Source organism: Rhamphochromis longiceps, linkage group LG15, assembly GCF_057381845.1.
Source record: "Rhamphochromis longiceps isolate RC_006_pf linkage group LG15, R_longiceps_female_GT1.1, whole genome shotgun sequence".
In the NCBI taxonomy this organism is placed as follows: domain Eukaryota; kingdom Metazoa; phylum Chordata; class Actinopteri; order Cichliformes; family Cichlidae; genus Rhamphochromis; species Rhamphochromis longiceps.
This window is the reverse complement of record NC_140571.1, coordinates 12,821,597-12,848,410: the sequence shown is the minus strand read 5'-3', so window position 1 is coordinate 12,848,410 and position 26,814 is coordinate 12,821,597. Positions and strand designations below refer to the sequence as shown.

Genomic DNA, 26,814 nt, shown 5'->3' with positions numbered 1-26,814 from the left:
TGTCCTCCCATATTAGATTACACAGCATGACTGGACACAACAATCAGGTTAGCTAGAGACCCAACCCATGTCCACTTATGCAGCAGCTCCACCCACTCTCCTGACCCTGCAACTTTGATACCTTGTGACTACACAACCCTTCTTTGTCTGATTAGCAGTTGCTCCAACTGCAGTATTTTCTTAAAATTTTAGAGAGGAAAAATCCAAAAGTAGTATCTCCCAGTGTGTGGGGGGATTTTCCACGTTCTAGTAAAAGGCCCAGAGATGTTCCTGATAGAGCAACACAGTGTTTGCCCCTGAAAAGAGTAAGTATAGGGCTGCTGATTTTGCTTTTAACTGACCAAAACCATTATCGCGTTGGTTGTGGAACAGCCTCTCTGCCAGGGCCGCTGGAAAAATAACAATCTGCTCGACAAAAATAAACACACAGCTTCTTCGAGAGCGTAGACCGTCGGACCGTGAGTCTTGAGTGTGCACATGCTCACTGATTGTCTTCAGAGCTTCGGTTTTTACCACATAAGCAAAACTTTCCTATGACCCGAGAAACTGTGCGCCCTGGTGGGTGGTGGTGTGAAACATTGGTTTTTATTCACAGGTTATGGTACGTGACATACAGTACACTTTGTACCTGCTGCTTTTTCAAAGGTTTGTAGCTGCTTGTGAAACACAAACAGTCAATGTTAGAAATGATAAAAATAGTTAACACAGTCATTAAGCAAGTGTTAGTCAGTCTTTATACTTTATGACATACTGGGTTATTTTTGGAGACTTTGAGAAAGGTTACCTCAGCTTTGTGTTGTATATACGTTCAAAGACAGTGTGACAGTGAGCTGCAAGAGTGTAAAACTAATTACACACAGGTCTATGGAAATTTTTTTTTTTTTTTGCATGTTTTTCACAGCTTTAATTTTCAGATCAAACTAGTTTTAATGTTAAACAAAGACAGCCTGGGTGAATACAAAGTGCAGTTTTTAAATGATGATTTCATTTATTAAAGAAAGAAAAATGGTCCAAACCTACTTGGCTGTGTAAAAATTATTAAAGAAAATGTTATTGCCCCTAAACCTAATAACTGGTGCCACTCTTGGCAACAAGGACGGCAATCAAACAGTTATAATAACTAGAAATGAGTCTTTTACATCACTCCTCTTTGCAGGATTGTTTCATTTAATTAAGCCACACTGAAGGGTTTTCAAGCACTAACTGCCCTTTTAAGGTCATGCAACAGCATCTGAACTGGACTAGGCCAAAGTCTTCATTTTGTTTTTCTTAAGCCATTCAGTGGTGGACTTGCTGGTGTGTTTTGGATCATTGTCTTGCTGCAGAACCCAAGTGTAGCTGAACTTCAGGGCATGAACTCATAGTTGAACATCATCCTTCAGGATTTTCTGGTAGAGAGCAGAATCATGGTTCCATCAATGGCAGCAAGTCGTCCTGAAGCAGCACAGCAGCCAGACCATCACACTACCACCACCATATTAGACTGGTGCTATGATGCTCTTTTTAAGAAATGCTGTGTTAGTTTTATGCAGATGTAACGGGACTCAAACCTTTCAAAAGCTTCAGCATTTGTCCCAAATCAATTGAGGATCATCTGTTTTTTTGGCAAATGTCACATGACCCTTTGTGTTCTTTTTGGTCAGCAGTGGTTTTCTACTTGGGCTCTCCCATGGATGCCATGTTTGCCGGTCAGTTTCATACTGTTGAATAATGAATAATGTTAGAACTGCGCAAATGAGGTCTGCAATTCTTTAGATGTTCTTCTGGGTTCTTTTCTGACTTCCTTGGATGAGTCAGTGATGCGGTCTTGGACTAATTTTGGTAGACCGATCACTCTTGAGAAGGTTCACCACTGTTTTAAATTTTCTCCATTTGTGGATAATGGCTCCACTGGAGTCTGCTTCTCCTGTCTGTATACAGTCCACAGTGATTTTCTAACTAACTTTTTAAGGGTTGACCTTGAGCTGCTTCACTGAAGAGGTTTTTAGTGTCTTGAAGAAGTGAAAGAATGAACTTTATGCACATTTTGTTTTTGCTTTCTTATCCATATAATCACTTTATGACCCATCAGCCTCACAGTAGGTCATGAGCCCCTGATACACAAGGAAATGAAAATTGAGAGCAGGGATTGGGCAGGGTGGATTGGAGTGGATCCTGTATGGGCAATACAAAGAAAGCATGTGTGTCAGTGAGTGTACTTTTTCCACTAGACTCTTAAGTAAACCGAGAGCAACACACCTAAAGGAGCAGGTGAAGCTGGTCGAAAGTTGGAACAGTTTCTCAGACAAACAAATTAAAAATTTTATGGTTCCAGATTATTTGTAACATTTTGGGGTATGTGCTCAATCACCTCGCTTAAAGTATGAAAATAGAAAACTGCCGTAACAGCGTAACTCTCAGTTTCTCAAAACAGAAACAAGCTGAATGCTGAAATTCAATATGCACACGCTCAGTAAAGATCTTTATCCACCCATGGAAAACAAGCAGGATTAATTCACCTTAGCAGAAGCTTTAAACAGAAACCAATGTGTTCAGACTGTTAGATGTTGACAGAAAGTCTTGATATTGTTATAAGCAAAGTTATTGTGTTCGTCATTTTGCATCTACTGTCAATTTAAAGAGACCCACACAAACCAAAGACCTGATTAAATATACAGCATATATACTGAAATAAGGCTCGTGCTTCCGTTATGCTCACTTCTAAAGTCAACAATTAACATTCAGGGTTGGGAGAACTGACAAGGAAGTTTTTCCTTCCTATTCTCACCAAGTGCTTGCTCAACAGCGCCCGATTGTTGAGGTTTTCTCTGTATCATTGTTGGGTCTTGGTGCTATAAATAAAACTAGTATGCGTTTCATATATCAAATTAGGTTTTTTGGTTTCGTTTTTGTTTTCTTTAAATATAAATGGTCGTGACAGCTGCTCCCTTATTCACCAGCTGTCTACATGTTTGATTTAGCAACCTCAAAAGGGGATTTGAGTCTACTCCTGGGCTCAAATCAAGGATCTTTGACTTGTCAATGTGGAAACCCATACAATATGGAGTCACTCCATGAACTATGAAAGAAAATGTAAAATATATTGATAATTTTGCCATTAGTGTAGAATTTCTGCATAAATTATTTGCATTTATGCTCGCTTCCTCTTTATCAGGACAATCTGTCCTTCTGAATTTGAGCCAGTATTACTTATACTCACACAGAAACTGATACACCACCTTTTAAATGGCTTTTCAACTGTAACCATGGTGACAAGCGCTCTACAAGACCTGCCCAGGTATCGTCTTTCCACTGATGTAAATGACGAGTTCCCAAGCAAATGTTACGCTGCAGTGATTCATTTTACAATATTCAAACTTTATTGGTTTAACATTGTGAAATTAAAAGGCAACACTAGGAAACGAGGCAAAAAAACCAAAAGAAACCCCCAAAACAAAACAAAGTTTAAGAGGAAGTGGGAGAAAAGAAGGGCACAAAATAAGCACAAAACTTTTTAGGAGGCATTCTGGCACCTGCAGGAGTCTACATATGGCTGTGTGAGAGGGGAAAGCCCAAAGGTTGTACCTACAAGACTGATGGCCTTTAACAAAAACAAACAAAAGCATTAAACCCACAAGAGAAAGGAGGAAAAAAATAAAATAAAACATACACATCTCTCTCTCTGAGCAGAACACTGATATGAGAGAACTCCGCAACCAAACGAGTTTGGATTTTGAATTTGAAATCTTACAAAAGACAGAAAGCAAGGTCATCTGATACAGCAATTGCAAATTAGAACCAAAGTGGAGTCACCATGTGACCATTTGCAGCGTGGAGGAAGTGTGACTTTACAACGCTAGAGGTTTGTGGCTGTGGTCGCAACTTTACTGCTGAATTTTATCTCTATATGCGGGTGAGAGGCTGTCCAGGCCACATGCGTGCTTTATTAAGCTGAAACGTAAAGGATTCAAATCACTAAAGCAGCACCTTTGATTCTGCTGTATACTTAAAATGCTGCTTCAATGGCATCGCTTGAAAGAATGGAACACAGTCAACCTCTCCCTTCCGCCCCACCATGCTTATCACTGCTCGTTTGATCAAGAAGTTAAGGCCGATTGTGACATAAACAGACATTTAAGCAGAATACGACACAGAAAACCACTTCACAGGGGCCTGAAAGTGCTGAGTCCCATCGTTACTTAATACATGTGGCATATCATTTTGCAATACAACTTTATATATCTATAGATATATCTATGAAATCAACTGAATAAGGCACTTTTCCTTAAAAAGGTGCAGGGACTGCGTAGGTATCTTGTAGAAGTTGCAGAGTAAACACAATGGAGATCAGTTATCCATGGATATCAACATTTGATGGTTTGTAAGGAACACAGCGACCACGCTGAACAGAGTTGCACAGCAGCCCACTCAGCAGCTGGGAATGAACTCAAATGTTTCTTTTAAATTGGCCGAAGGGACTCCACGTACAGAGAGTGAACGAAGGGGTGCAGCTAAGGCAAAAAACTCTGCAGCCTACCTGCCACACATGGGTCTTTGGGCTGTAGCCTAATGCCATCAGGTGACTGTAGGTTTTAAAGGCGTGTTAATGGTGAGCAGCAGAAAACGTGTAATCCAGAAATCACGTAAGCAAAAAAAAAACAACCCCAAACCAAATCAAACAATAAGAAGAAAAACATTTCCACTGAATGTCTTAAAAAACAAGCTGATCATTCATTCATTATCTAGTAATATTTCAGGACGAATATTTATACAAGCATTTTTTTTCTATTTTTTTTTTTGGCTAAACCATGAAAACATTTACAAAAGCAAAGATAGAAAACAAAGCTCGTCAGTGCAACGCTCAATTTCCATGCCTAAACTGAGAACTTTGGCTTGATGCACACTGATTCAAGGCATTCTTTCAACTAGCATATGGGCCAATCACAAATAATCGTGTGTGTGTGTGTGTGTGTGTGTGTGCGCGCGCGCGGGGGGGGGGTTTTGTTTTTTTTAAAGTATACTGAAATCCCTAAGAGCATATGCAAAGGAAGGAAAAAACAACTCCAAGCATCCAGCATGCAAGAGGGGAAAAAGGCATTTAAAGAAAACATTCCTGACACTGGCAAGCAACTACAAGAAAAAAACAAAACAAAAACAACAACAACAACAACAACAACTACTCAGGAAAAAAACAACAACAAAAAAAACAACAACAACAACAACACAGGATGTGGCTATGTACAAGAGAAATAAGAAAATAATCACAGTTAGCAGCAAGCTAATCAGAGGAATCGGCACAAGCTTTAAGCACAGCCACCAAGCTGTTTCTTCATTCACAATCCTCTCACTTAACATGGCAAAAATCCAAAATCAAGAGGTGCGATGCTCATTTGACAAAAACAACAAAACAGTCAAAACAGTCCAACATTTACCCCTATTCACTCTCTCTGATTCTCAAGTTTTTAAACACGCCCAATATTCTCCCCATTTCTTCACTCAGATTTACAACACCACTCTAAAACCCCCCTCCCTGGTTGAACTTGGAAAACATGAATTGCGAGCTTTTAGAGGGTAAATTAGATGCTAGAGTACCTTTAAGTACTTTCTACAAAGTTACCACTGAAGTAACTGTGGGTTTCATGCACTGAATATCTGATTAACTTACAGTGGACCCCCCCACCCCCCAAAAAAAGACCCAGGCCCTCCTGTTATCACCATCTACTGTATTCACCAACATTAAAGGCTCTTCAGTCCAGCTGCAATACGATGGTTCTCACGGCGATACAGTTCTCTCGCTCTTATAAACTAATAAACACTCACCCCTCCTTCTCTTTAAGTCATATAGGACATTAAAGGCACTTCACTGCTTTCACTGTCTACATCAAGAAATGTACTTACTATTAAAAAAAAAAAAAACAACAAAAAAAACAAAACAACAACAACCCAAAACTTCCCCATTCTCGTTTTTAACAAATATTCTACCATCATTAATTTTTGATCCTTTCAATTACTCCACAGAATAGAACAGCCAGCTCCACGTTGGCAACCCGTGCATGGACAATTTGACACCGGTTAAGATCAGGAAGTTTGGGAGATTAATGGCTGGGAAATGAGCTCGATACATGATTTATTGCACTGAGCTGCCCCGCTGGCAGTTGGTGTTTTAACATCTTGAATATTAGGATGGAAAGGTAGGATTCAGCAGGAGAAAACACACAGCACTCCTAAATGTTACTGGAGACACCCATCAATAAATAAGCCTGTTTTTTTGTTTTATCCACGACATTGGATGATTTGGTTCTGCTTTTATCCCCTTTTTTAAAAAAAAAAGAAAAAAAAAAAAAAAAAAAAAAAAAAAAAGAATCCCCGCCTCTTTTACATCATCTATGAACAAATATACATAATACAGCTGCACAGAGGGGAGGAAACCACAATTTAACAGGGCAAAAGCAAAACTGAATCATCAAAGTCGTCGTGTTAAAGAGCAGTTGTGATCTCAAACAGTGTTTCCAAATCAACGTGACCTCTGTAGCTGTACGACTCCTGAGCCGCTTTGTATACATGGATAATTCTTTTAACTCTTATGTGGCCTATTTAACTGACGAAGGTATGAGAAGGAAGGCTGTAAATAACACAACCCCCCTTCCTTTCAGATTCACTGGGAAATGGTCTTTGCAGAAATGAGTAACTGCATGATGGAGGTGGGAGCAGCTACCAGATGATGTAATCCATATGCTCAAGGCCTGAATGCCTCGTCACTGAGGATCTGTTTGGCTGTTGATTTATCACACATACGGGCATGCGTGGGTTCCTCTATAGTGACTACAACAGCAGCACTAAGGGAGGCTAGAATCACAAGTGCCACAAAGATGATTGATTACAAAATTAACCTGCTTGAAAACACTGTTTGAGACCACATGGATGAGTGTGTGCTGATCAGGGAGCTTTCTCTGAAAGGGTCTAGTTGGCGAGGATAGGTCAAGTGCGAACTTTTCAAAGGGTGTGGTAGTTGCGGTCCTTGGACTTGCAGAATTTGTAGAGGAAGAAGATGACGGCTTGCAGCCCCAGGACCAGCACTATCCCACCGATGAAGCTTGCGGCATCAAAGGTCGAGTTCTTGTGAGGGGCGGTTGTCGGGCTGACTGTTGTGACAGTTACAGCTGAGATGAAAGTTCAGAAATCGGTTACTGATGTTTCTGTACATTACAAGACAGACGTAAAAATCGTATAGTTTCTGAGACTTACTTGAAGAAGTACTCGAGGAGTTTGAGTGTGTCGTTGGTGGATTGGGGGTAGCAGTAGGAGTAGTAGTAATGGTTCCATTCTCTGTAGTAGAATCACAGTAATTACCCATCTATTAGCCTCAAAACAAGCAGGTTATATCACAAGTTTCAGTTTGTAATCCTTAAGATTTAAATTTCTGGTCACTGGTCCTGATTTAACACTATAGCTACACTTTGATTAGCTAGAGTGTAAACACTGGATAAGCAGCTTTTCTTTCCTAGAAGATGGCAAAAAAAGAGACGAGAAGGGGCAAGGAAATAGCACGTATTTCAAAATCCCATGGATCTGATGGGGTGTTTGGTTAGTGCACTGAGAGATGTAATATAATATAATATGATATAAATAAAATAATTATAAGATGTGGTAAAGAAAATGCTAAAGAAATAATAAATGATACCAGCAATCACCAGCTGCCATTAAAGACAAACTGATTTTAGTTTTCAGTTTGTGCCTGCACTGTAGGAATGACCTTGTTGTTTTTGTATCAGTCATAGGCTTGAACTGAGCAATTCATGCGTCAGCTGACACAGTTTAAATGTTGACTCCGCTTATTCAGCACACACCAACAACGTTAATAGTTTGGATGCACTGAAATCTGATTTCATGCTTCATATGATGCAAGTTCTTTTCTAAACAACAACAACAGAAGCAGAGGGCAGTGAAGTTAGCTAGGAATTGGAGGTATGGTGCCTGTAATTTAAGCAGACCTGAAAATAGACTGATCCACACACCGAGCAGCTCCCGCAACAGGAATTTATCTGCTCTGTATGATGTTTTCCTCAAGCGTCTTGAGTCTTAAAGAGGATTTAAAAATTCAATTCTGTGTTTTTTTGTTTTTTTATTTTTCGCTAGAAATCTGATCAATAGCCTTGTGTTCAGAATCAACCATGCTACTGCACAACGGGATGTGCTTGTCTGTTTGATTGTACCCTGTAACTCTGATCTAACTTTTCACCTAAGGCTTCATTCACACAGGCCAAGAGACCCACTGGCAACCACTGATCGCAATGGAAAAAAAACGAATATTCTTCCATCAGTTAACATGGTTGCGGCCAGTTGCTGTGAAATCAACTGTAACCCTGCAGGTCTAAAGACCTGTCAGTGGCCCCAGTAGTCACTGGTTGCTAGTGAAACGTTTGCACTCTGCAACCACTTGGCAAGTGATTGCTGAAGGTTCTTACATGAATCTCGCTGCAATTTTCACTGTGTTATTTCAAATTTCACTAAAACCTAACTACAAATATAGATGAGAAAGTATATCGCAAGTGTTTGCAGACAAGTCAGCATTATCAATACAAACTATAGGAAAGGCCAACCCAATCAATAGGTTTTGAGTCCAGCGCTCTCTTCAAGATGGATCTGAAAATGTGACATCAAGGGTCTACGTGCCACAGATTGGCTAGTTAGTTGTGTCACTTGATGAATCATGAGAGTCTCCTTTACAAAAATCACAACTGCCATTTTTGAAAACCGGCAACAAGGGAAATGGAAAATTAAAAAATTTACACAACAATTCCCAAGTCTGACAAAAAGCCAGTTTGTACTTCATTGTAATGGGTAAGGAGTCGAGTTGATCCACGTAGGTATTAATGGAAAGCGGTTGTTAGTTGTCGCAATAAAAGCCACTAGTTGGAAAACACAGCAGCATTAGGTATCGAAATCCATGAAACTCTTAAGTATTACAACTTTAAGAGATCACATTTTTATTAATGAGACCACTTCAACATTAGCACAGACTAGGGCTGGGCCATATCATACCGTTCACAGTAATACCGGTATAATTTTGAGCAACGATAGAAAAATGAAATATCGCAATAGAATATGGGTAAAACGTGCATGCGCAGTGCCTTTGTTTTCATATGCATACGTCGGAAAAAGCATGGCGGCGAAAGCAAAAAGTTGAATGAAACGGATGAACCAGAATTGGTTTGTAAAACTGCTGCAACTTCAGTGGTGTGGAATTGGTTTGGCTTTCGTCCGTCAGACACACAACAAAGCACTATTTTTGGTAGAGCATGCTAGCGGGCCGTCGTTATTACCATGTTTTTTGGAAAATACGGCGCACTTAAAATCAATCCTTTGATTTTCCTGAAAATCGACAGTGCCCCTTATAATCCAATGGGCCTTATGTATGAACTCTGGTTGTGTTTACTGACCGCGAAACGATTTTATGTGCTACACGGCGCTCGAAAATCTGTCAAATGTTTTAGTATGACTTTGCTAAGCTACAAACCCGCACCGCTTGATGGATTGTCGGAGCATTACAGCTATCGTAGTCAGGAGCCTGGTGGAGTGATACGTACTGTGCTTCAACATAATATGTTGTGTGTGTGTGTGTGTGTATAACCTCTTTTTAGGTTTTGTGGATATTATACATGGTTATGCTGAGGATATGTCGGCCAATTTCCACTGGAAATGCCTTTTGGTTAAACTGTCAGCAAGGAATTTGCACTGTTACATTTTTATATAACTTTAATGCACATAAAACAGCTGCTTGTTTAAGTGAAAATACATTGATGGGGGTTTTTTTTGCACTAATAAAGTTGTGGAGTTGTAAAGTATTTTGTCTAGTGTGAGTTATATCGTCAGTTATATCGTTATCGCAAATTTTCAAATGTATATCGTGATAAATATTTTTGGTCATATCGCCCTGCTCTAGCACAGACAACAGGAGGGAAAAGCTGAGGATTTCAGGGAATGGTTACCTGTGGTGTTGCTGTTAGAGGTGGTGGGAACAACAGTAGTATGGGGGGTTGTAGGATTGGGCGTACTCACAGAGCCTGAAAATGGACAGGGAACCAGCACCAAAAGAGGAGGTAAAGAGGAAAGCAAGATAAACCACTTAAACAACAAAGACATGTCACAACAGTCTACAACAGCATTTTTTTAATGTTACAAACACAAACAAATAGGAAAAACAGGAAAAGACTCAGACACTCAGACTGACCATTAATCAACACCTTAGTTAGTGAGACAAACAGAATCTCTTAGAGCCCAAAACATCATGTTAAAAAAAACACGTAAAATGTTAATTTACACTCTGGTGTGTAGAATAACAGTTTACTTTTAAACCTACCGGAGCAGCTGGCGTTGATGCAGGAGTCATTTCCTTTTAGAGTCCCATTGTAACAGCCAAAAATTGCTGAAAGACAGAAAAGCATGATATTTTAAATGACTGGTTTATGATTTATATTAATTACATTTGCACAAGCAGTTAAACTAGTGTCAGCAACGGTTAATTACTGAAGTTACGCTCATACAGATTACAGAAAGCAGCCACAAGCAATAAAAACACACTCTGTGTACTCTAAAATAATATTCGATCTAAAAGAAAAGAAGCATATGTGCTAAGATGACGCTTCAAATGACGATCTCATTTATACAAACAGCGATTTGATCTGCAGTGAAGCAGTTCTAATTCCTTATCTCCCCCAGAGTGGTTGCTCACACAGCCCCACATCCTGCAGTCATGGTGTCTTTTTATGTTCTGCTCCGCCATCATTACACTTCCGTTTCATTTACTTTAAAGCTGAGCATGTCTCACACTAGTTTGTTTTATTTTTACTTATTTATTTCAGATAATTGGATACCTTCTCAGGGATCACAGAAGTATTCAGATTCTTTAGTTAACTATGCGTAAAAACCCAGCTATCCAAAATAAAGCAAAACAGATATGTAAAGAAAAACCTTTATCACCTGTTGTCTCCAAGTATTTCACCACCACTTATTTAAACTGAAGGTCATGAGGGCTTGAGCCTATCCCAGCTGTCACAGGATGACAGGCAGGGTACCTATTACAGTGCCAACACAGAGAGACCGATGACCATTCACACTCAGGGCAATTTGAAATCACCTCTTAACCCAATAAGTATCTTGAAACAGTGAAAGGACGCCGAGTTATCTGGAGGAAACCCACACAGGCACAGTTTATAATCTAAATATGGTGGAATGCCCGATATTTCAACAGGAAACAGTTAAAATGTTTTTGTTATTTATCCTATAACTGTGTAATACATTCATACCACATGGATCGGGAATTCTCTTTCATCAATGTTGGTGCGGTCTGAATTCCTCCACCTGCCCACGAGCTTGTGAACCCAGCATCCAAATAACTGTGGAAGCTGAGGGGGAGGGTAATCTGGAACCCCCCCCCCCGCACCACTTAATAGACAGGCAGTGGAGCACCTTCTCTAACATGGCAGCCTTGTTTTTTGTTTTCCTTTTTTTAATTTATTGTGGTTCTTTATTTAATTTCACTTTGTTTCCTACTTCATTCTTTGTGTAATTTTTGCTTCGTGAAACCATTTTGCATTCTCATATCATACAGTTCATTTTCCAACTTGTAGTTTTCACTTAATGTTTTGGTTGCAGTAACTTGGGAATTTGCCACTTTTTGGGATAAACAAACCCCACAAATAGAAATAAAGAAAGGCAAATTAATTATAAGAAGCAATTTCATCTTTGGCTTGTTGAGGTTTAATCTCTTGCGTATGCGTTTTAAGTCACCTTTAAGTAACCTGTAACTAAAGTGGACTTCAGCCCCAAAAACTTCCAGACATTTCTTGAAGAGCTGCATGCAAGTACCTGAATACTCGACTCAATCGGATCAGACATACAGTCAAAGTCCATGTAATGTCTGATTGTGCCCGTGGAAGACTACAGATGGTAATCGCCATCAGAATTCACAGCTAGTGAGTGGATATCATGTTTTTTTCCTCCTACTTGCTCTACTCGGACAGCATCTCTCGCCTTAACCAGTCGAAGCCTTTCCATTAGTGAGAATATGTATGAGGTGGATTATTTCCTTTTGTGTGCAATTCCCCGCCTTAATTCTTCAAACATTGTTGGAGGGTAATTTGTGAAAACAGTTTAAGGCTGTCAAAAACGTGGAGACACAAGTTTCCCCCTCAAATATAAAGTAGAGTCATTGAGTTATATTCCCTCATCGTTTTCAGCTAAGGTGACTTCACCTCTGTTTTCCAGCCTGTTGGCTTTGGTCATCTAGTTGTATGACATTTTAGCAAATAATCTCATTACTTATTAACCACGACAGAAGGGGACTTTGCCCTTCCATGAAGTCTTTCCAGACCCAAATACTGACAAGAAGTTAAGCTGCAGGATTCACTGCTTTACAGACTTCATTAACAGGAGCAAATTGAAATTCCACAAATTCAGTCAATTTGTGAGAGTTTCTCCACTGCTCAGCCTGTGTCACAGTGACGTGACAATGAGTCACTCCTGTCAGCAGCACCGTGTGACTATACATTCTGTCCACACCCAGCTTCACAGTGCAAGTTTCACTGCTGCTGTTCAGCATGAACCACGTTTTACTAAAAGCTTTTGAAACGATTCTGCAAGGATCAATTGGCAAAAATTATTAATTGATGGTGTCCAATTAAACTCCTGAAGTGTATGATGTGTTCCAGCTGAATGATTGGTCTACTTGAAGGCTATTTTTTTTGCAGGAATGTTAAAATGCTGGCTGTTGCATCTCAAATGTAAGAAATGCAATGTTTTTCATTCTGAAACATGACCGTAAATAAAAAATTCAAATTAAAATACAAAGAGTAACTCGATCATGAGGAGCAGTTTTCACCCCTTTCAGATATGTTAAATACAATAAAGTCTAATCTGCAAGGGGGAGGGAAAAAAAACACTATATACATCCCTATTATTAAAAAAATCTTACTTAAAATCATTTTAATTGTGCATTTATTCCATGAATATCAGTGACAAAGCCAGGAGTCGCAAACACACGGCTTACTGTCCCATCTCCAGTGACTCTAAGGCTCTGCTGTACCTCAATTGTGGTGACTAGCATGGATGTATAAACATAAATGCTTAGACCTCCTGAAAACGTAAATAAATGTCCTTGAGGAAAAATAGCGAAGTGAATCAGCTTGCTTTTACTAACAACACTGCTCTCTTTATTCTATGCTCCATGTGCTACTGAATGTTCCTTTTTTGTTTACTATAAATACAGTTCAAGCCAGTAGGCTGCTATTTATTTATGTATTCTATATTCTAGCTCTATTATTGAACAATGACATACTAAATCATAAATGGTCCACTGCATAATGGTCACATGTGGTAAAAGATTTAAATTACACCTATTAATAATGTTCATAAGGTTAATTTATACTTAAAAGGCTCTGTTACTATTAAGAAAAAATAAGCTATATCAAAAGCTGAAGGTAAAAACGCAAGTTAAGCATACCAACAATATAAAAAACAGACTAAATAAATAAGTACTTATTTGAGTCTGGCTCTTGATAGCAAAGGTTGCTGACCCCTGAGCCAAGCAGGGCTTTCATTTATCAGGAAATCTTACAGGACATAAAAACAGTTACTGAGTAACAGCAGGCACGCACTTTGCTGTCACTTGTCTACAGGACATTGATTCCTAACACAGTCTTTAAAGGAAATATCTTTTCACCGTCAGGACTCTGTTACAATAAGCTGCAGTAACATCTGGTGATGGGATAAGCCATCAATTACCCTTGAGCTCGTCTTTTTGTGAAATCGCTCTCGCATTGGTTTATGAGCATATGGAGACATTACCATCCTGAATACAGGAACATCATAAAAGGGGACGGTTTCCATTCACTGCGCTGCACCTGGTGCTGTAAAACGTCATCATACACCACCTTTTCTTGTTACACTATAATCCAGAGCAGCCAAGCCCAATGACCCTCACCAGGTGGCTGCCCATAAATTAAAGACAAATCAACTTTTAACAGCAGGCGAGTCTGAAGCGGTTTACCGAAAGCATCTTTGTCTGAACAAAGTCAAAAATGACTCAGTAGCTGTATTTTCCACTCCACAAAGGGCTTATTTTGTGGTCTTGTGTATCAAGTTGTGCATTTTGCGCCTTGGACACAAGCGACTACCAAGCAGCTACTGAATTATAATAACTGGTTTGACAAGCTTATGATGCAATGTTTCAGCATAGCGTGTGTCACTGTGCTGCTCAAATGATTGTTGGCGTATTTGGTAGTTCGCTGCCACAACACACAAATGTGCAGCTCTTCCCTGTTTTTACGCACATCCTGCTACCTTAGGCTGGAAACTTAAATGACTCATTACCTTACCAACTGTGATTTTCAAGAAGCCCACGAGCAAGTAAATTCGAAATTATTTGCCCGCCTTGTATTTCACACCTTGTGTGTGACCAGACCCTGCAGGCAACGTATGCTGAACCACAAAGGAAGAGCATTTTTCCCCCCTCCTTCCTTTCACTCTCAAATAGGTCAGAGAGATGTTATCTCACAGCCAGCTGTGAAAGGTAGGACACGCTCTCAGACTTTTTCCAAAATGGTGCCATTATCATCACCACCCGGTAACGTCCACAAATTGATGTCAGTGAAAGTAAGTCGCACAGGGCCTCAAGCATACCACAGAAAATAGCCTCATCTCAACCTGCACTTAAAAGGCACTACAGAGCGTGCGTCCACACATGTAAACTTTCAAGCTTTTAAATACCACGCATCAGGGAAATGACGCTGAAGACCTGTTTATACAAAATCCCTAAACCAAAGATAAATCTAGTTATGACAGTGTAGGAGGCGGTTACTCGCTACATCAGTGTGGTTATGCTGCATTTCACAAAAGCCGACTTGGACGTGTCCAGAGCTGACCTTTCCGGTTTTTGCTTAGTTCACTTCGAAGAGCTGATTCATTCACGACTGTGTGAGAGGTTTAGCTGTAGGCTTACACCAGGACTTTATAATGCAGCAGGCTTGAGAGCTGTTACAAAAGGCCAAGTAGACAAAACATGACTCAAGAGTTCTTATCTTATTTGGATAGAGTGGGGGAAAAAACTGCTATCACAAATATTTGTGAAATAAAACTAAAAATTACTATAAACCTAACAAGGCTATCTTAATATATTTTCTGAAGATTCTGGGCTTTTGGCGTCTGTGACTTGTGAGTTTTCCTCTCCATCCGTGCGTAAATTGTAAACCCTGGCATATGTCTCCTTTGGGAAACCTACCAATCCAGTCCTCTGAAAAGAGGCACCTAACCGCCATCTCACCTCTCCTGTTTAACCACCCAACAAATCTTCAGGCAGTGTGCATCATCGTTTCCCTTTCAGAGACAAAGCAGGAGGGGGTGTGGGATCAACTAATCTGAATACAGCTTCTCATCAGTAACGCTGTCAAACAGGTCAGCTCCCATGAGAGGTAAAGCGCAGGCACCTGTCTTATTAAATTTAACTGTTGCCATTTCGCTTCAGTGGCCCAACCTGTGATACAGTTGAGATTACAAAGAGTTCTTTAACCGAGCCTAAAGGCAGAAGATTTCCAGGCTGAGATCACCAGATACTTTTGTCTCAAACTTGAGGCTTAAATTATAATGAAGAGAGCTTATCTTTTATCCAATCTCCACACTCTTTCCTGCACTTCTGCCATTATCCGCTCCTTCCTTCAGTTCCTCTGCACAAGGATATTGCAGGCTTCCTGCCACACATCCCCTCACTTCCTCTCCCGATCATCATCTTCACAAATCACCAGAGACCTGTGCTGTGTCTCCTTCCATAGACACTGCACAAATATATAACAAGGTTCTCAAGGGTGATACAGTTAATATCCCCCTGGTGGGCCTCCACCACTCATGAGGATTAAAGAAGTAGCGTGCTTTAACCCAAAAATGACAGAAGTTTAATTGTATAATTTAACTCCTATCTGCTGACTCAATTTGTGCAACAGACCTTTTATTTTTAGAAAACAAGATCACAATACCTTGATCTCTGCTTTGCCCATAAAACCTGTAACCTTATTTCCTGGTAAGAGTGTGAAAAAAAAAAAAACAACTAAAAACAAAACACACCAAACCACAGGGGGAGGATGTAGTGAGTGAAAAGCCGTTACTTAGCCAGGAAATTATTTGTCATGTAGTTTTAGTCATGGCAGACCCTTGTAACTGAATAACGCATATTTCACATCACAGCCAGCACACTTCCAAATTAGGGCAGCATATTTCCTAACTGCTGTGCAAAAGAGTATAAATCAGGGACACGTCAGAGCAGGTTTGACTTTATGACAATAGAAAAAAAAGCAGCACAGAAATGAAGGGAATCGAAACCCCAACCAGAACTGAAAATAAATCTAAATGCCCCAAGGGAGAAAAAAAGCCCCTTATTAATCCCCCACAATCAATTTAATATAACAGTAGCAGAGCATTGCTCCAAACTTGGCTTGCATCCATAATTTACTTCCCAAAACCAGCCTGTTCAGATCCACTGGCACCAGCTGGGGATACCACATTAAGCTGCTGCTTGGGCTTTAGGGAAACAGGGATGAGATCATTGCTTTCTATACTGGGAATTATGCAACCAATAAACCCCAAGGCTTCTGGACATACAAACCTTTACTCTCATGCTTCAAAAATACAAGACAGGTACTCACATGAGCAATTACCCCAGTGGCATTCAGCGACTTCCACACATTTATCACATGAAGTTAGCTCGGAACATCCATCTGCAAAGAAATCAGATTTTAGTTATGGTTATTTATCATTTAAAGTAACTTCCAATAGTTTCCCTGTAGATCACCAGAAGGTGGCCAATTTACACATTTAAATCCTTTAAGCACAGATCATCAAAGCAAGCTGGTAAAAAGATCTTAAAATGTGGCTAAACTAACCCGTTTATATTTCATAACAACCCAGTCAGATGGATATGACAGTTTGGCTTAAAGCGAGTGTCACAATTCCTCTCAGAGGTCGCACCATGACACAAATAATCCCACTATAACGAGCTCAAAAACAAACGCTAGCTAGTCCTCGAGTCCTAAGTGGCCAGCGTGGACATAAAGATGACAAGCTGCTAGAAGGAAATAAGGTGGGGTGGTATTTTATTTTTACGTAAAGCGGGACATTTTTTTTTTAAATAATAGGAGGTGACCGAAAATGGAGCCAAACGGGCAGGGAGATATATCTGTTTCCCGGGGGTGGATATCCGGCTAAAGAGCGGGGTTGTAGCTAGCTACTAGCTCGGCGACGAGAGGTCGCGAAAACTTACCTGAGTCTGCCGCGACCGCCGCGCCAATCAGAGCCAGAGCCACCGCGAAAAACACCACCTTCACGTACATGACTGCGGACAACTTATTGCTGAGCCTGCTTCAACAGGGGTGGAGAGGGGGTAAACGTATCTTGAGAGAAGCGTCGAGAACGAGACTCGGGAGATTTCACAGCTACCCCTCTGTGTTGCGTTTCGTGCCGCCGCTGTTCCTGCTGCTGCTCGCTAGCTTCAACACTTCCTACTTGACAGGTCATGTGGCAGCTCCTAGGGAGGGGTGAGAAAAATCAAGAAATGGGTCGGCAGTACGTCAACAACAGGGAAGGGAGGAGGGTGTCTTAAAGCGAGGAAGAGACTGCACTTCTGATTGGCTGAGACCCTGTTTAAAACACCTTATGAAAGTGCACCTGGTATGGCGTTATTTTTGTGCCACTATTCTGAGCGGACGTAAAAAAAAATTGAGCGCACGTAAAAAAAAATTGCAGGTGCAAGTGTTGCATTTTGAGGAGAAATTTATTTTGAGCTTACAAAAGCTGAATTTGAGTGAACAAAATTCATTGCTGCGTGCAAAAAACGTATTTCAGTGTTTGCGCTTATCCATATACACACACAATAGCACCCCCTCTCGCTCAGTTTTTTCATTTGCGCTTGCTCGCAATGTGTTGCTTGCGCTCACAACATTCTCTGCTTCGTACGCTCAACTCTCTGTACACCGTTATAAGTGTGCCACAAAACCAACCAATCACAGACTTGGTTTCAAAAATTCTGATTGGCTCTTACGGTCTCCAATCAGCTGGCTAGCTACTGCTTTCCGGAAACACTGTCCGAAATGTAGCTAAATCCAGCTAAAATCTCTTAAACCCCAATTTGCGGATAATATCTTTAATCATTTTATTTTAAAATATATTATTTTTTAAGACTATTGTTGGTGTAGTAGAATGTAGTTGCATCATACAACCATGCCAACTGACTAATTTTTCCAAATTATACTTGAGTAGCTCTCTTTTATGTCGTCGAATACTGAATAGCAGCACGAAAAGAGCATGTCCCGGCCACATGTAAGTAATATAAAATCATTTTGTTAATTATTATTCGCTTGATAACTGACGTTAGCTAATTTGCAAACTATGCAAACTTGAAAAATGATGTACCTCATGTAGTTTGTTTTATGGGTTGTTTATTTTTGTCTGAGATACATCATTTCATTGTACTTGTCCATGTTCCTTGCTGCTTTTAACAGGACATACTGAGACAGCAAATGATGCATAGACTCCTCTCTAAACTGGAAGCTGCTTTAAACCAACAACCACTAAATCTGGATTATTTGGAGTTCTTGACTCGTCATGAGCTTGTTCTGTTTGAATCTTTCTCTCAGCAAATAGGCGGTCTGTCAGAGATTACAGAGGCTCTACAAAACGTTCATCATCTGGTTCAGTGTGAAATTAACATCAGCTCTGTGGCCATTATTGAACTGGAAACAGAAGTTGGTCTGGGACCTGGCCACCCCAAAATCGTACTAGAGAGAGAAAGACTCAAGAATTTGTTGGACATTCAGCTGCCAGTCAGCTGCATTGCTAAATGTCTTGGTGTTTCAAGAAGAACAATCTACAGGAGGATGCAAGAATTTGACTTGTCTGTGAGAGGAACATACAGCACAATGAATGACCAAGAGCTGGACAACATCATATCGGCTATCAAAAATCAGATGCCAAATGCTGGCTATCGAATGGTTCAAGGACATTTGGTTTCTATGGGTCTCCGTGTTCAGTGGTGGAGAATGATGGCCTCCATGCATCGAGTTGATGCTGTAGGGATCTTCAAACGGATCACAGAACTAGGCTGTGTTGTGCGAAGAAGCTACTCGGTGCGAGGCCCTCTCTCCCTGGTCCACATAGACACAAATCACAAGCTAATAAGGTAAAATACCCACTTATATAGCTCTAACACAAGTTGGGCAGAAAGATGCACGTTATACTTTAAATCTGCTTTAATCAACCTTATCTGATAGGTCTTTCAGTGTATTTATAATATTTTAAAAAGCACTTGATAGAGTAATATTAAGTAAAAGGAATACAGGATGTGTAACAAAACCAGCAATATTGTTAATTGTAAATTTTCTTGAGCAATTATTTACACTTTGTATATCGATATTTTCCATGATAACAAGCCTATCAACACATAATATGTTAAGTGCTCCAGAAAACTTAAAAAAAAATCATGACAAGAGAACTAAAATATTTAGTCTCATTGAACTTATAAACATATAAAAATGTTGGTATTATTTTCAGCACACCTGACAAGTGTTAGATTTGTATTGTTGATTGTCATTTATGCTTAGAAATATTTACTTATATATGCTTAGAGTTTTGTAATTAGTTGTAGATTGGTAGAGGTTTTGATCCTTGATAGTCTGCAAACTTTGTGTGTATTAGACAGCACTTTGGGAGCATGAGAGGTCATACCGTGTCTTATTGTTTTATGGTAGGATTAACGTAGTTGCGTCTGTTCTAGTCTAAGTGCTCTTTGTTTAGATGAACTGCAGGACTTCCTCACCGTGTTATCTAGGATGAACCATCTAGGGGGAGGGGGAGGCTACCCTCTTCCTGACCAAGGATGTTTGACCCTTTGATCAGCAGTCCACACACACACACACACACACACACACACACACACACACACACACACACACACAGGCAAGGTACTCTTTGTGTGTATGTAGACGTCATATGTTAATGAACTTATGCATATTCATGTAACCTCAATAAAAGAACAGTGGTACGGGAGAACGGACGAGAGCAACTGGGGTCAAACGAAGGAACGGTGCCTGTCCGGTTCTCTCCCGTGCACGAGAAACATGAAGAAGCTTGCCTACTTGTGTCTTGCTTTGCAGTGTAATTATATTGCCTTCAACGTTCCAGCGGATGGGTTCAAGCTACAAACCTATCAACAAGTGTCCAGTTTAAGTCAGTGGCAAGTGTGCATACTGAAAAATTTATTTTCAATGTCTTACATGTTCTGCAAATCAAGCCTTAGTGAGATTGTTTTCCCTCTGAAACAGGTACAATGTTGTGATCTTTGGTGGAGTGGATGGCTACTCAAGGAAGGTAAAAGTGTAACTGTTATGTAGAATATTTGGTAGTTTTGAAATGAGAGCTTTATTAGGTTGTTTTTTTATGAACATCAATTATTCAGCAAGCCAACATAGTGGACGATTTGCAATTATTATTTTTTTAAATTTCTAATCAGTTCTTTACCAAAAAAGGTTAAACTAAAAGGCCATTTTCATTTTTTGATAAGTACTACCAATATTGATGTATAGACTACTCAAGCTTTGAATTATGGTTATGAACATAGAACCGTACAATATTCCTTGAACACTTATTATGAAACTGCATTATTAACTGAAAAACTATACATGATCTGAAACCAGATCTTTAATTTTCCATTTGTTTTTACTGCAGGTCCTGTACTTGGATGCAGCAACTAACAACAGGGCAAAAACTGCATTCTCATTTTTCCTGAGATCAGCCCAGCTTCACGGCTTGCCATCAAGGTTTTATGCCCTGATTTAATTTATATGCTAGCAACAAGTATCATTAAAGAAAACTTTAAAAATTCCTTAAAAATGTATTTTTATCATAGGGTTAGGGCAGATCAAGGAGTAGAAAACCTGGACATTGCACATTTCATGTTTGCCACAAGAGGAACAGGGAGAGCGAGTTTCATATCTGGAAAGAGTGTCCACAATCAGAGGTTAGTCTTTTGATGTTTTTTATATTATTATTGACTGCATGGGTAGATTGTTGTAGCAGTTCTGATATTGATTTGAAGCATGAAATACCTGAAATCCAAATTCAAATGTATTTACAGAGTAGAACGACTTTGGCGTGATGTCTGGATTGCAGTCACTAGCAAGTACCATGATATTCTTCACTCACTCGAGGAGGATGGCCTGCTTGACATTTCAGATGTCATTCATCTTTTTGGTGTCCACTACATCTTTGTCCCTCGACTCCGAGCAGATCTTGTCACCTTTGTTGGAGGATGGAATAATCATCCCCTCAGGACAGAAGGTGGTCTCACTCCTGAACAGCTCTGGTGTATGGGACATCTACAAGAGCTGGACGAGGGCGAGAGACTTGAGGTACCAGCTCATAATCTGATTTTTTTTTTTTTTTTTTAAAATTTAAATGTTGAATTTCAAAATTTTAGTTAGCAGTTAACTCTGCTCTTCTGAAATTAACAAATTAAAACACTTGCAGCACATCTGGGAGATGCTTCTGGTGATTTTATACATTCTTGCTTATCAATTACCACTAATCTAAATTACAGTAAGAAGAACATGAAAACAAAGGCATTCTTTTTAAATTGTTGTATTTTAATGGAAAAAACGCTTACACAAAATAACATTCCTCCCAAAAGTACCTATTCTGGAATAATGACCATTATATATGTTTGTGGATTTGAAGGAGCTTCGGGATCCAGGCATTGACTGGGAGAGTGCTGTACTGCAAGAAGAATCTAACAGCACAGTTGTGGTTCCTGAAGTTGAATGCCCACTGGATGAGGAAACCCTGGAGGGGCTTCAGAGAACTATTAATCCCTTGGAACATTCTGAGTCACACGGTCGTGACCTGTACATACAATTCTTGCTACAGGTGTCAAACCAACAGTGACACTTAACATGGACGTGAAAGTCAACGTTCTTTTAAGTTCTCAAATACTGGATTTCTTTGCTAAAACATTCAGATTACAAGTAGACAAGCAAACAAAGCACTTGCTTATTATCTATCAACGTAGGACCCTACACAAAGTTTTGAAGTCTTGTCATTTTCATGAAACAGCTACGAACATCTTAACAGCTAATGTTTACAAACATTTTTACTCATTTAGTTTCCAAATTACAAGACAACAATGTGTTAAACTCTGTGGAATCCACCACCATATTTAACTGCTGCACTCATTATGGTTTTAAACACTGTGTAAGTGTCCAGATGCTGCACTGGAAAAGTCACAGTACAAGTGCATGCACTCACAACTGGGTAACAAATGGAGTGATCTCCCAGCCGCTCCTTACATTCATGGTCAAACTTGCATGTTATTTTGAAATGTCTCTTTTCATCAGGAAGGATGGGAACATGGGACTGGCCGGTCATCCACTGGAGCACATGGTGGACAGCAAGAGACTCTGATTTTTCACCACCTGCACCGCCTGTGTTTCCATCTGTGATGTTTGAAAATGTTTCTGAAGTCTTTTCTAAATAAAAAGCAATCTGGATTACAATGTTTTAAATTAACAACTAAGAATACTTTCTAGTGCCCTGCATGTTAAAGCAAAAATATTTAACAGATGCATACGGTATATATACAATACTATAGGTATATACAGCTAATACTATATAGTACCTGATACTTCAATCTCCTGCAAGAAATCTTGCAAAAAATTTATGATCTTCCTCTCAGTTCTCTCCCTAGATGTCCCTTTTTCACTGAAATGTGGTTGGCAGCTCATCATAATGAAATCAGCGTCTGGCTGTAAATAAGGAAATAAAGTAGATTATATTATAGATATATTGTTCATTCAAAACTAATAAATAAATACAGGATAACTACAGTACAGATAAGTGGACTGTCTTTGGATCAGACTGAAGCTGCTATGTTAATACTTACTTTGAGGATTTTCCCAGGAACAAACAAACTGTGGCAAGCTTCAGGATTTACAGCCATCAGGTTCACAAGACCATACAGTTCCATGCCCTTTCGGAGCTGCTGTAGCATTGGAATCAGTCTTGTTGTAGAGTGTAAGACAATAGCACTTAAAAATAAAAATAAAAAAACAAAAAGAAAAACTAGTTGGGGAGGGGGGGGGGGGGGTTAATGATCTCTCTGATTTTTTCTCCCTTACCGGATCATGCTTTCCTTACTATCCATCTTTATCTGGTTTGTGTATCCACAGCTGACAATTTCATCAGCCCACATCATCAGAGACTGTATGTCTGCTGCATCTTCAACCTGGAAATGTATAATGTGAAAGAGGAAATACAGAAGGTTAAAAGTGTTTAAAAACACCATACTCATAATATATCATGTGCCAGAGCTAAACCAGGTGCTCACTTTGCGGATGAGCAGGGAAGATTCCACATCTGCAACATCCTCCTTAGACAGACAGCTGAAATCAACCTCTCCTGAGCAGAGGAAATTGTAGCACCATTCTTTGAAAAAGGCAGGAGATGGGCCTCCTTGGGCGAGGCTGACTGCAATTATTTCACCAACAGTTCTGTGTAGACAAATGATTATAATTCATTTTCAGGTAACATTTACAAAAATATCGGATGCGTATTAAATGTAATACACAAAGCTCGTATGTAACCAACCTGAAGTTTTCATTATCAAGATCGGTCAGAGAATACTTGGGGTTTTTGCCCTTGTTCTCAAGTCCTTCAAAGAATCTGCTTTCAATACCTGAAATCATGTCTTTCATACAAAAAATATCCGCATTTTTAAGTTATCCATTATTTATTGACACTAGGACAAAACAGGTAATAGGCAACTCACCACTCAAAAACTCTTTCCTAAGTGCTCCTGTATCCACGCCTGCCTCTCCAATGAAAACCACCCTAAGAACACTGGTGGGAGATGCAGCTTTTTTTCTCTGCCACTGGAGAATGCCTCTGTCTGGAAGGTCTTCTCTGTCCACACACAACTTAAATTCTGTTGTGGTGTCGACTTGTTGTTCAAGGCAACGCAATACATCTTCCACGCTTAACAAAAACAGGGTAGAAAACATCCTAAGCTCTCAAAGAAAAATAATCATCTTTAGATTAAAAGAGGCTACCACATTAAACGTGATTAGAAATTATTGCAGCATGTTCTGTGCAACAACCTTTAACAATAATTTAAAGTAGTGTGATCATAAAATGTTTTATATGAAATTAAACCCCAGGTATTGTGTAAAAGATCTTACACATAATTTTAACAAATGGTTCTGCATAATAGTGTGTATATGAATTATAATAGAGCAAAAAGTACCTGTCTGTTGTGCATACTGAAGTTTGAGCTGGTGTCCCTGTAGTTTGGTCATTTTCTTCAGGCACCATGCATTGAAAGCTGATGACAAAACAAAGTTAAAAAAAAAATAAAATAAAAATACATATGTTTGCGTGGACTGTTACTGATTAACATTTTTTCATAAACGGCTGAAAAAAGATTACCTATCCCCACACAGACTCGCATGGACTGTGATCTCATCTTCAGGAAAATCCTTAGTGCATATTGGACAAATAACCTACAATTCCAAAAATGGGTACATGTTAGGCATAGTGGGAAAAAGATCATTACCGATACAAAATTCATTGTAGTTACTATGGTTTTTAGTAATGTGCTAGGTTTACCTTGCATTTGCTTTTCACAATGCATAACTCCGATTCCTGCTGAATCAAAAAACAGTAATTGTGATACTATATTATTTAATCAAAATTGCTCATTTTGATTTCATCAAAATTGTCTCACCTCATCATCAGTCTCATCAGGAGAGAATTTTCCTTTGCACGTATTGATGTGTACTGCAAGCATCTGCAGAGGCATAACTTCATTACACTGGTAACATATCTTCTTTGGCATCTTTGAAAAGTGCTGTGAGTCGGGAGGTAGAGGAGATGTGTCTAATGTTTCCTGAAGAGGTACTATGTAAAAAGTGGATTTGCCACCTCCTGACACAGCTTTCAGTGTTTTGACAGAATATCCTTCTGTTTCAGGTGGAATTACAGTGAGCTTTCGTCGACCACTGCCACCTTTATTGACAGAAAAATAGCATAAACAATCAAGCAGCAAAAGTATCAACTACATAATCATAATGCAGTATGAGCACGCAAGAATGCCAAAAAAATACATAAAAACTGAATTAACAACAAACTGTTGCCTTATGTAAGAGCCATCCTCCACAAAGATATTCCATTTTTGGAAAGGTTTCTTCCAGAAGTCTAGAAATCTTAGTTAAAAACACCGTTAAGCAGAATGGAACACTAAATGGACTGTGGCATATGATTCAGGCTAAATGCGTCTGCCAATGACTGATTTTAATACTGACTACACAAACTTACCTCTGCATGGTCACCATCTTCTGGAAGAGACACTGTTTGTCTCCCCATGCCAGCTTGTAGGAGTTCAAGCTCCTCAGCTGGCAAAGGTGTGTAGGATGTGTTTTTTGACAGCAAATAAAAACTGAGGCCTGTGGTCTTACTGCCTGCCTTAACAAGCTGCTTAGTAGATGTTAAACATCTCTTTTTACCACGGCTCAAGTGTGATTTGAAATATCCTGGAAATGATCTGTGGGATGAAAATGCATGAGTTTAAAAAATGCAGTGTTGCATAACATAAGGGTTATTGTTTAATAAAGTTATTAAATATGACATCAGTCCTTAATAGCACATTTTAATTTAAAAATCAATGTTGATAAATCCACAAACCAAATAACTTTAACAGAAAAGATTGCAAAAAGTTAAAATAAAAAAAACACACAAAAAAAGCAAAAACCTTGTCATCTCTTGCTGGATAGTCAGATTTCTAGGCTCCGGCTGCCCACTCTCTGTTGGCCTCCCTGAAGGATTTGTGGATATGTTGTTAAGCAGCAAAGACACCAGATTTCTTACTGCTGACTCAACTGCACCATTACCCTAAAAAACATGATTAGGATACACTGCCTCAGTAAGACAACTACGCTGGTAATTACCCATAAGGCTAGCTTAAACTCTACAGCTGCATCTGTAACTACAATTTCACAGCATATTAAACAGAAAGGACAGCAAATTACTAAATTCACACAAAAAAAATTAAACTCACCTGATACTGTGGTGTAGTATTATTGGAGCCATTGTTTGATTCTGCCATCTCTTCTTTAGCTGCAGAGTAAATCAAAAATCCCTCTATCTGCAAGAAGCGAGGCTGAGTGGACAGTGTTTCCGGTGTCCGGACAGCAGTAGCTAGCGAGCTGATTGGAGACCGTAAGAGCCAATCAGAATTTTTGAAACCAAGTCTGTGATTGGTTGGTTTTGTGGCACACTTATAACGGTGTACAGAGAGTTGAGCGTACGAAGCAGAGAATGTTGTGAGCGCAAGCAACACATTGCGAGCAAGCGCAAATGAAAAAACTGAGCGAGAGGGGGTGCTATTGTGTGTGTATATGGATAAGCGCAAACACTGAAATACGTTTTTTGCACGCAGCAATGAATTTTGTTCACTCAAATTCAGCTTTTGTAAGCTCAAAATAAATTTCTCCTCAAAATGCAACACTTGCACCTGCAATTTTTTTTTACGTGCGCTCAATTTTTTTTTTACGTGCGCTCAGAATAGTGGCACAAAAATAACGCCATACACCTGTGCCTCAAAACACGGTTAAAATAACCTCACACTGAAGCCGGGATGGACCCGCTAGAGGGCCTAGCTAATCTTTTACATCCACTATCCCTGCTCTGCATATGTCCAAATTATCTCAGCCCTGCCTCTTTTTGTCTCCAAAATGTTCAACCTGAACCGTC

General features: G+C 39.5%; 3 protein-coding genes across 5 annotated transcripts; 1 reads left to right on the top strand and 2 right to left on the bottom strand.

Moving 5' to 3' along the window:
* Positions 1-3,546: 3,546 nt before the first annotated feature.
* On the bottom strand, positions 3,547-17,514 carry cd164 (CD164 molecule, sialomucin). Of its 2 annotated transcripts, XM_085381722.1 has the most exons (6): positions 17,285-17,512; positions 16,671-16,742; positions 10,340-10,405; positions 9,969-10,043; positions 7,225-7,305; positions 3,547-7,139 (listed from the first exon to the last, which is right to left on the bottom strand). In XM_085381722.1, exons 1-6 carry the CDS (start codon positions 17,352-17,354, stop codon positions 6,973-6,975), a joined length of 531 nt encoding a protein of 176 aa, XP_085237848.1. In that variant the 5' UTR covers positions 17,355-17,512; the 3' UTR covers positions 3,547-6,972. The 2 variants fall into 2 exon arrangements, with proteins under 2 accessions (XP_085237848.1, XP_085237849.1); XM_085381723.1 differs by lacking the exon at positions 9,969-10,043 and having other exon boundaries at positions 17,285-17,514.
* Positions 17,515-17,645: 131 nt separating this feature from the next.
* On the top strand, positions 17,646-22,013 carry LOC146652326 (uncharacterized). The gene is made up of 7 exons (XM_085381725.1): positions 17,646-18,339; positions 18,522-19,198; positions 20,340-20,385; positions 20,743-20,834; positions 20,924-21,034; positions 21,152-21,425; positions 21,751-22,013. Exons 1-7 carry the CDS (start codon positions 18,325-18,327, stop codon positions 21,955-21,957), a joined length of 1,422 nt encoding a protein of 473 aa, XP_085237851.1. The 5' UTR covers positions 17,646-18,324; the 3' UTR covers positions 21,958-22,013.
* Positions 22,014-22,080: 67 nt separating this feature from the next.
* LOC146652325 (G2/M phase-specific E3 ubiquitin-protein ligase-like) lies at positions 22,081-26,269 on the bottom strand. Of its 2 annotated transcripts, XM_085381715.1 has the most exons (15): positions 26,120-26,269; positions 25,814-25,953; positions 25,381-25,606; positions 25,195-25,268; positions 24,791-25,073; positions 24,673-24,711; positions 24,493-24,566; positions 24,311-24,388; positions 23,837-24,042; positions 23,656-23,755; positions 23,396-23,558; positions 23,187-23,293; positions 22,952-23,096; positions 22,688-22,814; positions 22,081-22,538 (listed from the first exon to the last, which is right to left on the bottom strand). In XM_085381715.1, the coding sequence occupies exons 1-15, from the start codon at positions 26,165-26,167 to the stop codon at positions 22,201-22,203; spliced, it is 2,148 nt and encodes a 715-aa protein (XP_085237841.1). In that variant the 5' UTR covers positions 26,168-26,269; the 3' UTR covers positions 22,081-22,200. The 2 variants fall into 2 exon arrangements, with proteins under 2 accessions (XP_085237841.1, XP_085237840.1); XM_085381714.1 differs by lacking the exons at positions 25,195-25,268; positions 25,381-25,606; positions 25,814-25,953; positions 26,120-26,269 and having other exon boundaries at positions 24,673-24,708; positions 24,791-25,048.
* Between the last annotated feature and the right edge of the window lie 545 nt (positions 26,270-26,814).

Excerpts from the sequence above, each read along its gene's own strand:
- LOC146652326 (XM_085381725.1), top strand. Across the intron at positions 19,199-20,339 it reads ACAAATCACAAGCTAATAAG|GTACAATGTTGTGATCTTTG; the intron begins GTAAAATACCCA and ends CCTCTGAAACAG. Across the intron at positions 21,426-21,750 it reads ACGAGGGCGAGAGACTTGAG|GAGCTTCGGGATCCAGGCAT; the intron begins GTACCAGCTCAT and ends GTGGATTTGAAG.
- LOC146652325 (XM_085381715.1), bottom strand. The coding sequence starts at position 26,167 with ATGGCAGAATCAAACAATGGCTCCAATAATACTACACCACAGTATCAG. Across the intron at positions 25,607-25,813 it reads ATCCAGCAAGAGATGACAAG|ATCATTTCCAGGATATTTCA; the intron begins GTTTTTGCTTTT and ends TTCATCCCACAG. Across the intron at positions 22,815-22,951 it reads TTCCTGGGAAAATCCTCAAA|CCAGACGCTGATTTCATTAT; the intron begins GTAAGTATTAAC and ends CCTTATTTACAG.
- cd164 (XM_085381722.1), bottom strand. The coding sequence starts at position 17,354 with ATGTACGTGAAGGTGGTGTTTTTCGCGGTGGCTCTGGCTCTGATTGGC. Across the intron at positions 10,044-10,339 it reads CATCAACGCCAGCTGCTCCG|GCTCTGTGAGTACGCCCAAT; the intron begins GTAGGTTTAAAA and ends GTCCATTTTCAG. Across the intron at positions 7,140-7,224 it reads CTCCTCGAGTACTTCTTCAA|CTGTAACTGTCACAACAGTC; the intron begins GTAAGTCTCAGA and ends CTTTCATCTCAG.